Source organism: Macaca nemestrina, chromosome 17 (assembly GCF_043159975.1).
Source record: "Macaca nemestrina isolate mMacNem1 chromosome 17, mMacNem.hap1, whole genome shotgun sequence".
Taxonomy (NCBI): domain Eukaryota; kingdom Metazoa; phylum Chordata; class Mammalia; order Primates; family Cercopithecidae; genus Macaca; species Macaca nemestrina.
Window position 1 is genome coordinate 70,901,427 of NC_092141.1, and position 20,876 is coordinate 70,922,302.

A 20,876-nucleotide genomic window follows, 5' to 3' on the forward strand; every position below is an offset into this window, starting at 1 on the left:
TGCGCCGTCAGAGCCCTGGTCCTCACCCTGCAAGGTGACATCTAGCTGATTTGAGAAACGGCATAATGGAAGTGGTGGCTGCTTTGTTAGTGGGACGGGACCAGCTCTTCCAAACTGGACCCTATGTTGTTGTCTAACCCAACTGGGTGGCCACGATGATGACAATGGTAGGCCTCTTAGATCAGGTAGGAGAGGCGAGCAGCCTTGTGTCAGGTCAAAGGGAGAGAGTTTTGGGTCCTGTGAGGCCTTTTACCAGCATCAGGTCACACCGTCAAGGCTACTGAGTGCCCTGTGTAGGTTCAGGGCTGTGGCTGTGTGCTGTGTCAGCCCTCAGGGCTAGAGAGCTTGCTTCTAGTTCTTAGACTAGAAGGAACTAAGTCTCCTAAGCCTGCTACCCTTTCTCTTGCCTTTCTCAGAAGGCAGAGATATTCAGCAAAGGGCAAGAGAGAGAGCAGGAGGCCCAGGAGACTTAGTTCCTGAGAATCTTTTGCTCTATAGTGACTCCGAGCAAGTCCTGCCAATGCCTTGGGACACCTAGAAAACTGAGTTTGTCCCTGCTGGGTAGGACTCCCCCGGGTAGTGAGCCAATTCCCTGCCAACCTGGAGGATCATTATCTGTGTGGTTGGGAGAGCAGGGTGGTTGTGTGCAGCCTGCTGCCATGGGGGCAGAGCTCTCGCCAGCTGGTCCACCTTCCTGGGCTGTGTGTTTTCAGGCCATGGCCAGTGCAGCTGTGGGGACTGCCTGTGTGACTCCGACTGGACCGGCTACTACTGCAACTGCACCACACGTACTGACACCTGCATGTCCAGCAATGGGCTGCTGTGCAGCGGCCGCGGCAAGTGTGAATGTGGCAGCTGTGTCTGTATCCAGCCGGGCTCCTATGGGGACACCTGTGAGAAGTGCCCTACCTGCCCAGATGCCTGCACCTTTAAGAAGTGAGTGTGCAGTTTGGAGAGAGCCGGGAGGCTGGGAGGTAGGAGAGAGTCCCCTGACTAGAATCTCCAGCTCTCCAGGTGTGTTTCTTGCTAACCAGAGCCTTAGGGAGAGGAGTCCACTCCAGCCAGATGGCTACCTCTCCTTTTGCCAAAGGCTTTGGGCAAGTTAGAATAGAACCAACTGAAGGGGCCAAATTTGAACGAGCTGGACTTTGATTGGAGAATGTCCTCTCCTAAGGTGACATCCTGACTCCCTCTGAGTTGGGAGGAAGGCTGAACCAGTCTGAGGAATGATCCAGTGCTGATGTTCTGATTCAGTGGGAGATGTGGGGCTGGAATTATGGAGGACACTGTGAAACTACTACAAACCTCCCACTTTAGTGGCCAGAGGAAGCCCTGTCAGCCCAAGTCCATGGCACTGCCATTCTGCTCACCACTTTCAGCAGGGCCAGATTTACGAGCATGCAACCTGTGCAGCTGTGCAGGGCCCTGTGCCTAGAAGGGCCTCATGCTTGTTTTAATGCTCTGCCATCACTGTCTTGACATTCTTAGTAATCTTTGAACAAGGGAGCTGACATTTTCATTTTGCACTGGGCCCCCAAATGACATGATTGGTTCTGACTTTATAGTTCTCAGAAGTGGCATAGGGTTCACCATCCTGGCACAGCCCTGGATGGGACGGGTTTAATGAAGGACCTGGGAGGCTTCTGGCTGCCAGGTGCTGCCTACAGGTGAGGGGGACACTCCCACCCCTGAACTGCACACTTGCCATTCAGGTCCCCAGGATTGTCTTACAGGCGTGTGTGTGTGTGTGTGTGTGTGTGTGTGTGTTTTAATGGAGGTGGAGCAGCTTTCTGAATGCATGGAGATCGGAGCTGGACTGGGATACGCTTAGGTTTGCACCTTCTTTGCCTTAATCACTGTGTCCTCTCTCCTTCAGAGAATGCGTAGAGTGTAAGAAGTTTGACCGGGGAGCCCTACATGATGAAAATACCTGCAACCGTTACTGCCGCGATGAGATTGAGTCAGTGAAAGAGCTTAGTAAGTTCAGCACATCTTAGAGTTGCACACACCCAGGTTCTAAATGTTTCTAATTCAATCTTAGCACCTCTCCAACTCCCATCTGTAAAATGGAAGCGTGACTCCTACCTCAGGGAATGTTGTGCAGGCCTGATGAACAACAGATTCTTGATGTGAGCTGATGTCTCTGAGAGTCGTCCTCCTCTCTTACTAGTGTGTGCAGCCGTCCACCACTTCTGCTTCCCAGAGCCCACAGACTCAAAAAGAGCCTGCAAAACAAAGGGAGCAAGTGCCTCCCTAAGGAAGGGAAGAGAATGTATCCCATTTTGCAGACGAAAAAACTGAGGCACAGAGCTGGGAAGTGGTTGCCTGTGATAGTCATCATCTTAGTTCAGTAGGCCAGTAAGCGTTTACCAAGTTTACTTAACTAAAATTGTTATGCAGTGCCCAAGATTTTGCTTAAAGCTTTGCAGGTTTGGAGGGAAACCTTCAACCTTATGGATAGGTAACCAAAAGCTTTATCTGAAGTCCTTCTACCTCTCTGGAGCCCCTTTTGAAATAAGACAGAAATACAAACAATAGGGAAAAAAAAAATCTTGCCTGCAATTATTCTTGAAGTATTCTCTGTACTTCATCTTAACTTAAAAGGAGATGATCTTTGCTGCTGTCGTCACATCTGATATAGTTATGTGGGCCAGTGAGGCACTGGGTAGTACTAGAGAGATGGCAATCTCTCCACAGATAGCAATCTCCCATGAAGGCAGAAACACATTTCAGAGAGAGCCACAGTAAGACACAGCCAGCCAGTCAGCTTCCTGGTGGGGGTGTTATGCAAAAGAGTTAGATCTCTGGGCCTTTTGGCTAATATCAGAAGTAGGGCTGGGGTGAGGTTAGTGATTTGGGGATTGAGTTTGAAGAAATAGTTTTTCCTCTGGAAGAGATTAGGCTTGCTATGATTAGTTCAGAGAGGAGAAGTTGCTGAGATGTTGAGTTATTTTTATCATCTAGTCTAGGTGGGTATTACAAGTTAATTGATAAGTAGTTCCCTACCTCCACCTCCCCTCTACCGGTGGTATTATAGTACAGGGAAAAGAGTATGGAAATAAGCATATTAAAATAAATGCTTATTTGTAGGGAATTTTATAGCTTGTAAAAGTTATAAAGTATCTTTCATATACATTATCTTATTCTTCTGTCAATAGCCTAGTGAAGTAGAACTATAGTACTATTATTATCTTCATTTTGAGTCTCAGGAAAGTTAAGTAACTGGCCCAAGCAAGGGAATGGCAAATTAAGTTAAGAACTAGATCCTGAAATTCATACTCTTTTCCCTGTATTATAATACCACTGGTTTTCTGAAGGGTTGTTGAGTTCAAGTCTGCAGGATGTGCTTTTAGACTCCTGTTCTTGTTCTGCTTCATCACTCATTTGCTGTGTGACCTGAGTACATTTGCTTAATTTCATCATGTGTCAGTTTTACTCATCTGGTTTCATCAGTATGGGGCATAGTGCAGCTGGTGGAAGGTAACCTCTAGTATCATTGGCAGTATAACAGGCTTTAGAATTACAAGAGATGAAGTCTACAAAACATGGTGGGAGTCAGAGAAGGGAGGATAGCTCTGGGGAGGTACACCAGATCAGAAACATAAATGGAAGAAATAGAACAGCTGCATAAGCAAACTATTAAGAATCACTAAGCAAGCAGAGAAAGGAAAGAGAGGGAAGAGTACACCTACTATATGTTAGGCACTGTTTGTGCTGTTTAGTTCACTGACCTTGTGAAGTTGGGGTATCATTTTCTTTTTATAGATGAAGAAAGACTTGATGAGGTCAGGTGACTGACCCAAGATCACAAAACAGGTAGGGAGTGAAGCCAGGATTTGAATTAAATTGTGTAATACTGTTACATCATGTCCCTTTCAGAGGAAGGATTAGTAACCAAAAAGGGCCTGTGCAGTACAAAATACATCAGTGAGGGTCAGTGAGTGGCAACTGCCAGACACAATAGCCACTTTGAATCTAGGCATTGTGCACATGAGGCATAGGGTTTCCTGTCACGCACTTTCCCGGAAGTCCTGTGATAGGGGTTTGGAGTAGCTCCACCTTCCAGTAGTTGTCTCACTTTTTGTTCCTCCATTTTCCCTACTCCCAGAGGACACTGGCAAGGATGCAGTGAATTGTACCTATAAGAATGAGGATGACTGTGTCGTCAGATTCCAGTACTATGAAGACTCTAGTGGAAAGTCCATCCTGTATGTGGTAGAAGAGCCAGGTGAGTGAACCCTGAGGGCTCCCGGCCCTGCCCCAGGAGGGAGAGGGAGAACCATGTTAGGCAGGAATCTCTACTCATCTATGCTCTTAAGCAAAACAGGTTAATCCTGCAAGTAATAAGTTAGGGGCCAGGCGTGGTGGCTCATGCCTGTAATCCCAGCAGTTTGGAAGGCTGAAGTGGGTGGATCACCTGAGGTTAGAAGTTCAATACCAGCCTGGCCAACATGGTGAAACCCTCTCTCTACTAAAAATACAAAAACATTAGCCGGGCATGGTGGCACATGCCTGTAATTCCGGCTCCTCGGGAGGCTGAGGCAGGAGACTCACTTGAACCCGGGAGGCAGAGGTTGCAGTGAGCAGAGATTGCGCTGCTGTACTCCAGCCTGGGCAACATAGTGAGACTCTGTCTCAAACAAACAAACAAACAAACAAACAAAACCAAATGATAAGTTAGGGACCGTCATCTGGATGAAGGGTATTTATAAACACAAATATTACCAAGAAAGTGACTTGTTAATTGAGGAGACAGCAAAATCAGAAAGAGGGTAAGGAGAAGAAGATAGATATGGATCTCATTAATGGACAAAATATATCACTGCATTTTTTTGAGGCAATGATGTCAAGAAATAAAGAATTTAAATTTTAGGACTTTACAGCACATGGCATCTGCACTATTAAAATTGAGATGGTTGCCAAGAGCAACTTGACTGTGCTTCAGAGGAAGACCTGATGGTTAGAGGTATTACCTTTCCAAGTTTACTGCAGGATGGGGTAGGGATGGGTTTGAGACACTAAGGCAAGGTTGCCCTGAACACTGAAAGGACAGTGCCTTCTGGGAGCAGGAGGAATCCATCCCATCATACACAGACCAGCCACAGATTTGTCACCATCCAATGCTGTCTATTGCTTGCTTCCCTTTAACACCTTTATGGCCTTTGTTCTCCTTAAACAATGTATTAAGATGAATTATTAGAAAACACTTTTGAGTATTCACTGCCTGCAGACCCTTTCCTCCACATTAGGAGAACAGACCCCAGAGCCATAGACCCATGTTTCCTATCTTTTTTTTTGAGATAGGGTCTCATTTTGTTGCCCAGGTTGGAGTGCAGTGGTGTGACCTTGGCTTACTGTAGTCTCAACATCTTGGGCTTACACATTCCTCCCATTCCAGCCTCCCTGGGACTACAGGCATACACTACCACACCTGGCTACTTTTTAAGTTTTATTTTTTGTAGAGACAAAGTCTCACTATGTTGCCCTGGCTAATCTCAAACTCCGGGGCTCAAGTGATCACCCCGCCTCAGCCCCGCAAAGTGCTGGGATTACAGGCATGAGCCAATACACAGGGCCAACATTTCCTATGTTGTTGCTCTGGAATTCTAGGCTCTGCCTCCCTGCTTGTCTCCCAACTCCAGTCATTTCCTGTCTTTGAGTAGAATGTTGCAGGTGGGGTCTCAGACAATGGAGGAGATCATTCTCTTTCTCTTCCCCAACTCATGCTCTTGCAGATGCTCTCCTTGAAGGGCTAAGCCACTATAGGGCAGTAAAGACAACACTGCCAAAAGTTTTGGCATTGGCCAAATGGAATTTAACCTCATGGAATGGGCTTTTGAGCTGGGCTCTTATCACCCCCAGATGGGGTTGCCAAATAGAATATACTATGTCCCATGCAATATTTGGTACACACTGATAGTAAAAAATAATCATTTATCTGAAATTCAAATTTGTCTTGGCTTCCTGGTCTTTTCTTTTCTTTTTTTTTTTTTTTGAGACAGAGTATTTCTCTGTTGCCCAGGGTGGAGTACAGTGGCGTGATCTTGGTTCACTGCAATCTCTGCTTCCCGGGTTCAAGCAATTCTGCTGCCTCAGCCTCCCGAGTAGCTGGGATTACAGGCACCCACCAACACCACTAACTTTCGTATTTTTAGTAGAGGCAGGGTTTCACCATGTTGGCCAGGCTGGTCTTGAACTCCTGACTTCAAGTGATCTGGCTGCCTTGGTCGCCCGAAGTGCTGGGATTCCAGGTGTGAGCCACCGCACGGGGCCAAGCATCCTGTGTTTTTGTTTGCTGAAACTGCCAACCCTACCCAGACTCCTCTGACCTTGGGTCATTTGCCATTGGTCCCCTGCTGTGGCTGGAAGAGCCCTCCAGAGGTCACCTGATCTTGCCCTCTGCTTCCAGGAAGCCCACCCCAAACTCCTTTCAGGACACATGGTTAACAGATTGTTTTCCTGTGAAGACCTTCTGGCACCCTACCTGTCTTGACCATACTAATGTGCAGAATTATAGAGATTTTACTTTGATAATTGAAGGTCAGCCCTACCCAAGTCTTCCAAAGAATCCATAATTGTTTTTCCCAGCAGAACTGGGGCCCTTCGTTCCTGGGAACTTGAACACTGGAACCTCACAGCCTCTCTCCAGGCACACATTTGATTATAGACAGGTTGTAATTTGGTGGGTTGGGAGATAGCCAGCTTGGGTTATGGTGGTGGTTGTTTTTGTGTTGTGTGTGGTGAGCATTGGGTATATGTTTGGAGAAGAAGGTGGGAGACAGTGTGGAAAGTGGGTGTGACTTCCTCTCTAGGCTCATTAGTACCCTCATATATAAACACCTGGTTTCATAACACTTGAGGTTACTGGAATAAGATTAGATACCTGACATCTGTGGGAAGCAGAGCTCTGCGGAGTATACTCAGCCTGACCCCCAGAGGGGTGACATGCCTCTGTTTTAGTTGTTGCCTGGGGTTGAACAGGAAGTCAGCTTTCAATAGGGTTATGATTTTAGATGACTAAATATTTTGGGAAAGAACCCAATATATTGTATTGGCTGGCAGGTCCTGGTCTCTAAGAATGCAAAAAATGTCATTAGGTTCACAGCCCTCAGGAATGTAAGTATCTGAACCAGGGTAACAGACACAAATACTTACAGTGGCTAAGGAAGCAAGCAAGTTAGTGAAAACAGCTGGATATAAAAAGATCAGTTACAATGGTAGCTGATATTTACTGAGCACTTACTCTGTGCCAGGCATTGTTCTGAGTTTTTAAGATATATTTAATTTAATTATTCCTCATAACAAGTTTCTTTTAAAGTCAGTGCTATTACTATCTTCATTTTAAAGATGGAGAAACAGGAAACAGACATTCAGAAAGGTTAAGTAATTTTCCAAAGATCATGTATCAAAGTTAAGCGATAAGTCAGGATTCAAACCCAGGGAGTCTGGCTCTAGCGTCCACAGGAGCACAGACACACCAACAAATCACACTGCCTTCCTCTAGGAGAGAGAAGGGAGAGTGGTGGGGATTCTGGTAAACTAGAAAATACGCATTCCAAGTAAAAGGAGCAGCTCCTCCTCAGCTGTAGCTAGCTGCTGCCCTGCAGGAATATAGGTGTCAGTGTTTCTAAATCTTTGGATTTCCTTCCTTCCCTCCCTTCCTTCCTTCCTTCCTTCCTTCCTTCCTTCCTTCCTTCCTTCCTTCCTTCCTTCCTTCCTTCCTCCCTCCCTCCCTCCCTCCCTCCCTCCCTCCTTCCTTCTCTTTCTCTCTTTCTCTCTTTCTTTCTTTTGAGATAGGCTCTCCCTCTGTCATCCAGGCTGGAGAGTGGTGGCATGATAATGGCTCACTATGGCCTTGACCTTCCAGGCTCAAATGATCCTCCCACCTTAGCCTCCTGAGTAGCTGGGACTACAGGCATATGCCACGATGCCTGGCTAATTAAAAAAACAATTTTGTAGAGGCAGGGCCTCACTATGTTGCCCAGGCTGATCTTGAACTTCTGGACTCAAGCTATCCTCCTGCCTCGGCCTCCCAAGTGCTGGCATTATAGGCATGAGCCACTGTGCCTGGCCTGGATTTTCTTTTTAAAGAGACTAATATGAAATTTTCGGGGGAGAATCTCCTGATTATTCAATACTGCCAATAAAATCAATTTTTAATTTTTAATTTAATTTAATTTTATTTTTTGAGATGGAATTTTGCTCTGTTATCCAGGCTGGAGTGCAATGGTGTGATCTCGGTTCACTGTAACCTCCACCTCCCAGGTTCAAGTGATTCTTGTGCTTCACCATGCCAGGCTAATTTTTGTAGTTTTCATAGAGACGGGGTTTCACCATGTTGGCCAGGCTGGTCTCAAACTCCTGACCTCAGATGCTCTGCCCTCCTTGGCCTCCCAAAGTACTAGGATTACAGGTGTGAGCCACCACACCCAGCTTTTTATTTTTAAATTTTTAAAAAAAACTTTAATTTTAGCTTTAGGGGTACATGTGTGGGTTTGTTCTGTAGATAAATTGTGAGTCATGGGGGTCTGGTGTACCTATTATTTCATCACCCAGGTAATAAGCATAGTGACTCATAGATAGTTTTTTGATTCCCACCCTCCTCCCTGCCTCCACCCTCTAGTAGATCCCAGTGTCTGTTGTTCTCTTCTTTGTGTTTAATTTTTAAAATAAACACTTGGGTGAACCCCCACACAAAGGTGTGGCTGGGTTCCGTCTAGGGGTTACCAGGTCTAGACTTCTGATTTGAGTCACTCAGCACAGATTATTGCTGTCCTAATGATTGTCTCTGTAAAAAAATTAATTTTTGAAAACTGTCCTATTTCCTTCAAGGACCTTAATTACTTTGTCAAGAACACCTTATTCATAGCCAGTTCAAGTGATTCTTGCTTCATTCACAACCACCTGCTCTGTGCTTCTTCCTCACAGAGTGTCCCAAGGGCCCTGACATCCTGGTGGTCCTGCTGTCAGTGATGGGGGCCATTCTGCTCATCGGCCTTGCCACTCTGCTCATCTGGAAGCTCCTCATCACCATCCACGACCGAAAAGAGTTTGCTAAATTTGAGGAAGAACGCGCCAGAGCAAAGTGGGACACAGTAAGAGATTGGGCTGGGCTTTTTCTAAAAAGTCATTGGTCTGAGGCCCTTATGTGGAGGCAACAGATGCTTTGGGTGGTCAGGTTCAGCCAGCACGATTGTCTTTCTGTTATCCTCTGTTCTGGAAACGGGGAGAGATGGTCTCACTGTCCCTTTGTCCTTCAGCTTCCTTTAGCCTCTTAGAAATAGTGGCAGGATGTCATTCCACCTCATTCTATTCTTTCTCCTCAATAAAATGGTTACTTCCAGGCTGGGCCTGGTGGCTCGTGCCTGGTGGCTCGTGCCTGTAATCCCAGCACTTTGGGAGGCCATAGTGGGCAGATCACTTGAGCTCAGGAGTTCGAGACCAGCCTGGGCAACATGGTGAAACCCCGTCTCTATTAATAATATAAAAATTAGCCGGATGTGGTGCTATTAATAATATAAAAATTAGCCGGATGTGGTGGTGCACACCTGTAATCCCAGCTATTCGGGAGGCTGAAGCAGGAGAATTGCTTGAACCATTAGGTGGAGGTCGTAGTGAGCGGAGATCGCACCCTTCTCTGGGTTACAGAGCAGGACTCTGTCTCAAAAAAAAATAAATAAAATAAAATAAAATAAAAGGTTACTTCCAAATCAGACTTTACTCTTTTATCCTGATTTATTGTATTTTTAGTAGAGACAGGGTTTCACCATGTTGGCCAGGCTGGTCTCGAACTCCTGACCTCATGATCACTTGCCTCAGCCTCCCAAAGTGCTAGGATTCCAGGCGTGAGCCACCGCGCCTGGCCAAGAATGTGTTTCTTGACCGTATAGGATTTGTTACTTTCTGTTGGAAAATAGTTTGGGAAACCTAGTGAGGGTCTTTTTCCTGATAACATGACAGTTTGTGGATAGTGCTTTCTCTTTCTCTCCTCTTCCCTCCCCTCCTCTCTCCTCCCCTTCCTTTTTCCTTTGCTTCCCTCCCCTTCCCTTCCTCCCCTCCCCTCCTTTTCTTTCCCTTCCCTTCCCTCCTTCCTTTTCTTGAGACAGGGTCTCATTCTGTCATCCATGCTGGAATGCAATGGTGCCATCATGGCTCAGTACAGCTTCAATCTCCTGGGCTCAAGTGATCCCCCCACCTTACCCTCCTGAATAGCCAGGACTATAGGCACACATCACCACAGCCAGCTAACTTTTGTATTTTTTTCCCTTGTAGAGACAGGGTCTCACTCTGTTACCCAGGCTGGTCTCGAACTCCTGGGCTCAAGTGATCTTCCTACTTTGGCCCCTAAAAGTGCTGGGATTATAGGCATAAACCACCATGCCTGGCCATGGTTAGTGCTTGGCCAGATTAGATGAAAACAAATTAATAATTATTTGAGCAAAAGCTTTCCTCTGTGTTCTGAATTCCACCTGCTACATTTCTGTCCTTGTCCACATCTCCCATCACTGTCACAGGGAATGGAAAATAGGAGAAGTGCAAAAGAGAGGGGGACACGGGGTGAAATAGGAGAAGTTCTATCCCTGAATGCTGTGGGATCACTGAAGAGTGATAGGCTGAATTTAGCTCCTTAGAAATAGTGTCAGGGAACAGGTGTGGTGGCTCACGCCTATAATTCCAGCACTTTGGAAGGCTGAGGCAGGTGGATCGCTTGAGCTCAGGAGTTTGAGACCAGCCTGGGCAACATGACGAAACCCCATCTCTACAAAAAAATGTAAAAAGTAGCCAGACATGGTGGTGTGTGCTTGTAGTCCCAGCTACTTGGGAGGCTGAGGTAGGAGGATATCTTAAGTCAGGGGAGGTGGAAGTTTCAGTAAGCCGAGATTGTGCCACTGCACTCCAGCCTGGGCAACAAAATGAGACCCTGTCTAAAACAATAATAATAATAATAAGAAGAAATGGTGGCAGGATGGCATTCTATCTCATCTCCTCCTGTTATTTCCTATCGATTCCCATGCCAAGAACTAAAGTGGGAGTAAAATGAACATTATTCTGTTTCATCTATGGTGTATTCCAGAGAAGGGTACCTTGGGAAAACTTCTGAGATGAATTTTAAACATTCAGGGTAGGGAAGGACTGAGGAAGTCACTGTAAGATGCTCTTCTGTTTCCTTCACAGGCCAACAACCCACTGTATAAAGAGGCCACGTCTACCTTCACCAATATCACCTACCGGGGCACTTAATGATAAGCAGTCATCCTCAGATCATTATCAGCCTGTGCCACGATTGCAGGAGTCTCTGCCATCATGTTTACAGAGGACAGTATTTGTGGGGAGGGATTTGGGGCTCAGAGTGGGGTGGGTTGGGAGAATGTCAGTATGTGGAAGTGTGGGTCTGTGTGTGTGTGTGTGTCTGTGTGTGTGTGTGTGTTGTGTGTGGGAGTGTGTAATTTAAAATTGTGATGTGTCCTGATAAGCCGAGCTCCTTAGCCTTTGTCCCTAGAATGCCTCCTGCAGGGGATTCTTCCTGCTTAGCTTGAGGGTGACTATGGAGCTAAGCAGGTGTTCTTCATTACCTCAGTGAGAAGCCAGCTTTTCTCATCAGGCCATTGTCCCTGAAGAGAAGGGCCGGGCTGAGACCTCTCATTCCAGAGGAAGGGATGCCAAACCTTGGCTCTACCCTGAGTTCATAAGTTTATGGTTCTTGGGCCTGACTCTCAGCAGCTATAGTAGGAACTGCTGTGCTTGGCAGCCCAGGTCATCTGTACCTCTGCCTCCTTTCCCCTCCCTCAGGCTGAAGGAGGAGTCAGGGAGAGCTGAACTATCAGAGCTGCCTGTGCCTTTTGCCATCCCCTCAACCCAGCTATGTTTCTCTTGCAAGGGAAGTCCTTGCAACCTAATTCTTTGACCTGTTGGGAGTGAGGATGTCCGGGCCACTCAGGGTCATTCATGGCCTGGGGGATGTACCAGCATCTCCTAGTTCATAATCACAACCCTTCAGATTTGCCTCATTGGCAGCTCTACTCTGGAGGTTTGTTTAGAAGAAGTGTGTCACCCTTAGGCCAGCACCATCTCTTTACCTCCTAATTCCACACCCTCACTGCTGTAGACATTTGCTATGAGCTGGGGATGTCTCTCATGACCAAATGCTTTTCCTCAAAGGGAGAGAGTGCTATTGTAGAGCCAGAGGTCTGGCACCCTTCCGGCCTTCTGTCCCTCATTCATAGCACCTCCACATACCCAGCCCTGTGCCTTGGTGTGCTGTATCCACCCATGGGGCTGATTGTATTTACCTACTACCTCTTGGCTGCCTTATGAAGGAATTATTCCCATGAGTTGGCTGGGAATAAGTGCCAGGATGGAATGATGGGTCAGTTGTACCAGCATGTGTGGCCTGTTCTTCTATGGGTTGGACAACCTCATTTTAACTCAGTCTTTAATCTGAGAGGCCACAGTGCAATTTTATTTTATTTTTCTCATGATGAGGTTTTCTTAACCTAAAGGAATATGTATATAAACATGCTTGCGTTATGTTTCTAAATTTATATGATGGCAAAGAAGGAGAGCATAGGAAGCCACACAGACTTGGGCAGGGTACAGACACTCCCACTTGGCATCATTCACAGCAAGTCACTGTCCAGTGGCTGTATCTGTGAGGGGCTCTCTCATGATAGAAGGCTATAGGGATAGATGTATGGACACATTGGACCCTTCCTGAGGAGGAGGGACTGTTCTTTTGTCTCAGAAAAGCAGTGGCTCCATTGGTGTTGACATACATCCAACATTAAAAGCCACCCCCAATCGCCCAAGAGAAAAAGAAAGCCTTATCAACAGTTGTTCCATGAGCAGAAAACAGGAGTTCTGATCTCAGTGTTGCAGCTAAATAATCTTTAACTCTAATTAAGGCAAGTCACTTTCTTCTTCTTAAGGCTGTTTTCTAGTTTGAGAAATGGGTTTTGAGCAGCCAGTCTTGAAGGTCTCTTTCAGTATCAACATTCTAAGATGCTGGGACTTACTGTGGCATCAAATGTGTGGTCAAGATTCTGTGGGATATTGATACTGTGTGTGTTTTCAGTTGGGAGATCTGAGAGACCTGGCTTTGGCAAGAGCAGATGTCATTCCATATCACCTTTCTCAATGAAAGTCTCATTCTATCCTCTCTCCAAACCCCTTTTCCAACATTTGTTAATAGTTATGTCTCTCCTGATGTAGCACTTAAGCTTCATTTAGCTATTATTTCTTTCTTCACTTTGCACACATTTGCATCCACATATTAGGGAAGAGGAATCCATAAGCAGCTGAAATATCTATTCTGTATTCTTGTGTTAACATTGAGAATAAGCCTTGGAATTGGATATGGGGCAATGGCTGAGCCTTGTCTCACCCATGGATTACTCCTTACTGTAGGGAATGGGAATGTGGTAGAGCATAAATAGGGGACGGGGAGGGATAGTCATGGATCCAAGAAGTCTAGAACCTAATTAGCACCTTCAGCTACTAAGACAGAGTCCATGAGAATGTTAATGGGACATTTTCTTTAGATAACATGATTTATATGAAGAAATTGTATCAAAGGGGGGAAGGAAATGTATTTAAAGGGTGAATCAAATCAGGAATCTTGCCTGAGCCACTGGAATGAAGTTCACAGGTCTTGAAGACCAGTACTATTTGTCAGTATGTGGGCATAACCTGTAGCTGCATTCATGAGGTAGCAAATAGCAGTTTTGGCCTGTGGGGTGAACAGTTAAACAGTGTTCTGGCATCAGATAACACAGCACAAAGGGATTGTGTCTAGCTCTTTTGGAGAAAATTTATGTCTAGTCTCAGGAGCTGTGGACAATAATGGGAAACTTTGAATATTCCTGACAAGTTGCCGTATTAGGAGTCAGTTCTTCACTTCTCTGATATTCCTAGGTCATCCATGATTTTTTTTTTTTTTTTTAAATTTGAGACAAAGCCTTGCTCTTGTTGCCTAGGCTGGAATGCAATGGTACGATCTCAGCTCACTGCAACCTCTGCCTCTTGGGTTCAAGCGATTCTCCTGCCTCAGCCTCCCCAGTAGCTGGGATTACAGGCACCTGCCACCATGACTGGCTAATTTTTGTAGTTTTAGTAGAGACGGGGTTTCCCCACGTTGGCCAGTCTGGTCTCGAACTCCTAACCTCAGGCGATCTGCCCTCCTCGGCCTCCCAAAGTGCTGGGATTACAGGCATGTGCCACCGTGCCCAGCTGGTCATCCATGATTGTAACGTGTGGGTCTAAAGGCCTCTTTTTCTTTGTTAAGTATTCCTGGTTGAAATTTCTTAAGTGCCTTCCTGACTTCCTAACCTTACCTTCTCTGTTTGGGTTTGTACAACAGTGAATTAAATGTACTTTCCAAAAAGAATTAGCCTAAGGCTGCCCAGTGCTTCCTGTGTTGTTATTTCTGTTTCCTTTGGATGAAAAGAGTGTCATTGACTCAGAAATGATTATTTTAGAACAAGCATATTTCCAAATGTAACAGAATGATGACTACTATGAGTACTGAAGCTAGTTTCAGAATCCAGAGCTTCTCTTTATATATACTTTTTTTTTTTTTTGAGATGGAGTCTGGCTCTGTCACCCAGGCTGGAGTGCAGTGGGCGCGATTTTGGCTCACTGCAACCTCTGCCTCCTGGGCTCAAGAGATTCTCCTGCCTTAGCCTCCCGAGTAGCTGGGATTACAGGTGCCTACCACCATGCCTGGCAAATTTTGTATTTTTATTTATTTGTTTTTGAGATGGAGTCTTGGTCTGTTGCCCAGGCTGGAGGGCAGTAGTGTGATCCCTGCTCACTGCAACATCTGCCTCTGGGGCTCAAGCGAGTCTCCTGCCTAAGCCTCCTGAGTAGCTGGGATTATAGGTGTGCACCACCACATCCGGCTAATGTTTGTATTTTTACTAGAGACGGGGTTTCACCAATTCATCATTGGCCAGGATGGTCACGAATTCCTGACCTCAACTGATCCGCCAGCCTGGGCTTCCCAAAGTGCTGGGATTATAGGTGTGAGCCACCAGGCCCAGCGCTCTTTAGACTTAATATTTTTTAAATGAGTAGGTTATTACTGTTCTAACAGTTTGGGTTTTTTTTTTTAATTGGGTATTATTTAGGAACTTGTGCAACCTCAAAAGAACAGATTGCCAGTGTAGCCTAGATTTTGTTTGTAGGAAGCATAAATGGATAAAATAATAGCTTAATGGCAAATTATTTACAGGACCATTTAAATGCCTAAATTTTATCTAAGGCAGTGGTTGTCAAAGTGTGGTCCCAAGACCAGCAACATCATTATCAGCTAGAAACTTGTTAGAAATGAAAATTGACAGGCCCCACCCCACAGCTGCTGAATCAGAAAATCTGGGAATGGGGACCCATCATCTGGTTTAAGAAGCCTTCCAGGTGACTCTAATTCATGCTCAAGTTTAAGAACAACTGATTTAAGGAGTCACATATTTAGCCTTCTTGCCTAGAAAAAACTTTATAGTAAGGCAGCTCAGTTACTGTATACAGTTAATAGCAAACCTTGGCTGACATACTCAGAAGATGAAATATCCACCCACACAAAATGAAAATCTACTTTGACCCATTTTCCAGGTTAAATGATCTTGGGCGTCTTGGTTTCACTCATGACCACAAATTCCCATGAAAAACTGAAAGAATAGAATCCTGGGGAAAAACTAACAGGATACTTTTTATGTGTACCAAGACGCAAGCAAGGAAATATTCTTACAGAATTTATTCACAGATGAGACGGGATCAAAATCTTAATTATTAACATTATCATCCTACAGGATGCTAGAATAATACTTAGAATTTGTTACTTTACTTTTGGCTATTTAAAATTTATTCAGCATCAACAGTGTGGGACTGAAGTACTTTATATAACACTGATAACATAATCTTTGCTTCGAGTCTTTTTTTAAAAATTTATTTATTTATTTATTTATTTATTTATTTTTTTATTTTTTTCAGACAGGGTCTCATTTTGTTGCCAGAGTGCAGTGGCACCATCATAGCCACTGCAGCCTTGACCTCCCAAGCTCAAGTGATTCTCCTGTCTTGGCCTCCCAAAGTGTTGGGACTACAGGCACATGCCACTATACTCGGCTAATTAAAAACATATTTTTTGTAAAGATGAGGTCTCACTATAGTGCCTGGGCTGGTCTCAAACTCCTGGGCTCAAGCAATCCTTCCACCTTGACCTCCCAAAGTACTGGAATTACAAGCATGAGCTACAGTGCCTGGCCTAAGTCTTAAATTCCTAACATAATGTACATTTTTTGAGCATAATACAATACATGACATCATTAAGAGATTACGTGAACATAGACTGAGACCTTTTATGGTGAAATTTTGTGAGATTCACTATGTTTTATTTATGTCTTGGTAATTGCTGACTAAATGTCTGGATGAAAATAGAGGATCTTATGTAAAATGAGATGAAAAGCTATACGTCAAGCCACATTTGTAATCCTTTAACTCTTGGCTTTGCTAGTCCAAACTCTATGTAACAGAGCCATCTAATGATCACTGGGACCAATTACAAGCAGATTGCCTGGGAATTACTCAATTTTCACAATGATATAATAGAACCATAACGTATGCTGTGCAAATAAGCCATTTAAAAATCATTTCTATTTGGTTTTATAAAACAATATGTTTATGGAAGTATATATTCCTAATTTGTTTTAGTTTGATTAAAACATGCAAGGAGGCAGTCTTAGAAACTTGTGATTAGGGTTAAGTATATCATTACATAAAAATTAAAAAATCCAGTTAATGTGGCTACCTAAGAATGGTTTGCATGTGAAAAGAAAATGAAGAGGTCAGGAACATGACTGCCTTCCTTGAGGCTGCTAATGTTATAATAAAGCCCCTCCAACACCTTGCATAAAGGAAACACTTTCATTGGCCATATATTTTCTGACACACCAAAAATTGCTCACAGAAAGCACCGTTTAGAAAATTTTGCAGCCTTTAAACAAAATGTCCATTGTAAATTATTCTTTAGCAGTGTCCCCAATAAGAACTTGTGAGGAAAAAGTTTCACAATTGATTTCATTTTAGTATAGTAATTGGATTTTCCAATGACTCATACAGAATTGGCATGATTCTTTGGAGAGATCACAGTGATGATGTGTAACTATCACTTTGGTGGCCAATGGAAATACTTTGTTAAGAAATTGGAAAAAAATGTTGATGGGTGTGTGCTGGACTTTGCTTTTCCTGACCCTTACACTCACCATTGTGACAGAGATTGCTGATTGTGTCCAGTATGTTTTCTCCTTCTCACATAATATTAGAACTTCTGCTGTTTAGTTGGGCACATGGTTGCCCAGAATAAATATTATTCTCTTATTATTAATAAGAAAATTTAGTAAAGTTGCTGGATACAAAGTTAGCATGCAAAAATCTTGTAGCTACATGTGCCATGTCCATCTCATAGACAATGAGATGTAAATGAAAGAGGTGTATGCAACTTCCAATAAATGATGTTTAAGGGAAGGAACATAATTTCCTCCATTTCCTTCATCTTGTAGGCTGGAATGCAGAGTTAATACCTAGAAGTTAAGTAGCTCTCATAGCTCAGTATGTGACCTTGGGGATTGTATTATTTTATTTATTTTTATTTTGTTTTTAAGGCGGTGAGGTCTTGCTATGTTGCCCAGGTTGGACTTGAACTTCTGGGTTCAAGCAATGCTCCCACCTCAACCTCCCCAAGTAGCTGGGACTACAGGTGCATGCCACCACGCCCAGTGGGGATTGTATTAGTTATCTGTTGTTGCTTAAGAAATTACTCCACAATTTAGTAGCTTAAAACAACAAACATTATCTTGCTGTTTCTGTGGTCAGGAATTTAGGAATGGCTTAGCTGGGTGGTTCTGGCTCAGAGACTCTCATGAGGTTGGAGTCAAACTGTTGGCCAGGGCTGTAGTCAACTGAAGGCTAAAAAGGGCTGGATAATCCTTTTCTAAGATGGCTTACTCACATGGCTGTTGGCAGGAGGCATCAATTCCATGCTGGCTATTGGCAATAGGCCTTAGTTCCTCACCACTTGGACATCGCTATAGGACTGCTTGAGTGTCCGCATGACTTGTCAACTAGTTTCTCCCAGAGGGAGTAATCCAAGAGAGAATAGGGAGGAAGTCACAATTTTTTTTTATGACTTAGTTTTGTAAGTGTCACACCATAATTTCTGTCATAAACTATTCAATAGAAGTAGCTCACTAAATCCAGCCAACATTCAAGAGGAGGGGAATAGATGCCACCTCTTGAAGGGAGGAGCATTGTGTACAGATCATTTCCCCCCCAAAGACAGCCACATCCCCATCTCCAGAACCTGTGAATATGTTACCTTACATGGAACAAACAACTTTGTTGACATAACTAATGATCTTTAGATGAGGCAATCATCCTGGATTATCTGGGGAGGCTCAATGTAATCTCAAGTGTCCTTACAAGAGGGGGTCAGGCTAGGCGTGGTTGCTCATGCCTGTAATCCCAGGACTTTGGGAGGCTGAGATGGTTGGATCACTTGAGGCCATGAGTTTGAGACCAGCCTGGCCAACATGGCGAAACCCTGTCTCTACTAAAAATACAAAAAAATTAGCTGGGTGTGGTGGCACGCACCTGTAATCCCAACTACTTTTGAGGTCCAGGCATGAGAATCGCTTGAACCCAGGAGGCAAAGGTTACAGTGAGCCAAGATTGCACCACAACACTCCAGCCTGGATGGCAGAGTAATACTCTGTCTCAAAACAAACAAACAAACAAACAAATAAATAAATAAATAAATAAAAGAGGGAGTTAGGAGGGCCAGAGTGAGAGTGAATGGAAGTGGGTCAGACTGGTATGGCCGTAAGTCAAGGAATATATACAGCCCACAGAAGTTGGAAAAGGCAAAGAATGGATTCTCCTCCACAGCCTCAATAAGGAATGTAGCCTTTGATTTTAACGCTCTAAGGCTCATTTTACACTTCCGGCCTCCAGAAATTTGGGATAATGAATTTGTGCTATTTAAGCCACTAAGTTTGTGGTAATTTGTTACCACAGCATAGGAAATTAGTACAAATATCAAAGTGTTTGTGGACATATTTTAAGACCACCCCAGGCCGCCCTCTGGTAACAAATTATTTATAGTTCTCCCACATGCAAAATAAACTTACCCCTTCTAAGGCCCCAGAGTGTTATCCCATTATAGCATCAATTCAAAGTTCAGAATCTTATCCTCTATATAAGTCCAGGGAAGATGAGACTTCTTGGTTGTAATTCCTTAAATATAGCTACTCAGGTACATGCCTTTCAATCTGAAGTTCTGCAAACAAAAAGAAAAAGGTCATATGCTCCTTTCCCCACAGCAACCAATGTAAAATGGCAGGGGCAGAGAGATAACTGCTATAGACACTCCTGTACCAACAGGTGGAAAACAAGGTGCACAGAAGTCACTGGTTCATAGCAATTCTGAAATCCATTTGAGTATAGGTTTGTAGTTCTACATTCAAAGTCTGGGAATAACTCCCTATGGCTTTTGGTTCCATCCTCTGGGCTGTTGGTTTCATCCTCTAAGTCATCCTTTTTTTGTGTGAAAGGGAGATGTGTTTGGACATAAATAGTTTTCTTAGCCTGCTTCCTGTTTGTAGAAATGTGTTTGTAGAAAGGGTCCAAAGACCCCTTTCTTTTTTTGTACTCTCTTTCAGGTCAAGCTGACAGTATTTCTGACAATACAATTTTCTTAAAACGATTTTTGAATCTACTGTGAATCTTACTGGGTTTTAGTCCAGGAGACAAAAGTCATGGCAGCAAATACCTTTGAGATACATCTTTTTCTACCTTGGGCTTCTGCTGAAGGACAAAGATCTTAAGTTTCTTAGAAGTCCTATTGTTTGAATGAGAGGACCTGTGAGCCATATTCTTAAAATATTTTTTTCTGAGACGGAGTCTTACTCTGTCACCCAGGCTGGAGTGCAGTGGCGAGATCTTGGGTCACCACAATCTCTGCCTTCCGGGTTCAAGCAATTCTCCTGCCTCAGCCTCCCGAGTAGCTGGTATTACAGGCACCTGCCACCACGCTCGGCTAATTTTTGTTTGTGTTTTTGTAGAGATGAGGTTTCACCATGTTGGCCAGGCTGGTCTCCAACTCTTGACCTCGGGTGATCCACCCACCTTGGCCTCTCAAACTGTTGGGATTACAGGCATGAGCCACTGCACCCAACCACTCTTAAAATCTTTAGAGGGTCTTTTGCCTGATTGAACAGTACTCTGAGGTACCACCCGTAAACACAACAGGCATGGGGAGTGGGAAAGTGGGGGATGGAGGGTGGATTGAGGGGTATTTACAAAAATAAAAGACATGGTCTCAGCACTCAGATGTTTCAGAATCTTTGGGGAGACAAACTATATACATTTAAAAAGCACTAAAGAATTACAGGTCATATCCCTAATGAGTATAGATACAAAAATCCTCAACAAAATACTAGCATACTGACTTCAACAATATATTCAAAGAATAATTCACCATGATCAAGTGGGATTTATCCCTGGGATGCAAAGATGGTTCAACATATGGGAATCTATAAATGTGATATACCACATACACAAAAATCATATGATCATTTCAATAGATACCTAAAAAGCATTTGACAAAATTAAACATCTTTTCATGATGAAAATTCTCAACAAATTAGGTACAGAAGAAACGTACCTCAACACAATAAAGGTCATATATGACAAGCCTACAGCTAACATTCTCAACAGTGAAATGTTGAAGGCATTTCCTTTAAGATCAGGAACAAGAAAAGGATGCCCACTCTCAATGCTTTTTTTTTTTTTTCAACATAGCACTGGAAGTTCTAGTCAGAATAATT

General features: G+C 44.0%; 1 protein-coding gene across 1 annotated transcript in view; it reads left to right on the forward strand.

Moving 5' to 3' along the window:
- The window catches only part of LOC105483061 (integrin subunit beta 3), a 64,731-nt gene extending 44,357 nt beyond the window's left edge, over window positions 1-20,374 (forward strand). The window contains exons 11-15 of the mRNA XM_011743646.3: window positions 714-936; window positions 1,877-1,977; window positions 4,109-4,228; window positions 8,929-9,095; window positions 11,176-20,374. Coding sequence (XP_011741948.1) covers window positions 714-936; window positions 1,877-1,977; window positions 4,109-4,228; window positions 8,929-9,095; window positions 11,176-11,241 — 677 coding nt within the window. The 3' untranslated portion in view covers window positions 11,242-20,374. The remainder of the gene's footprint in view (window positions 1-713; window positions 937-1,876; window positions 1,978-4,108; window positions 4,229-8,928; window positions 9,096-11,175) is intronic.
- Window positions 20,375-20,876: the final 502 nt, after the last annotated feature.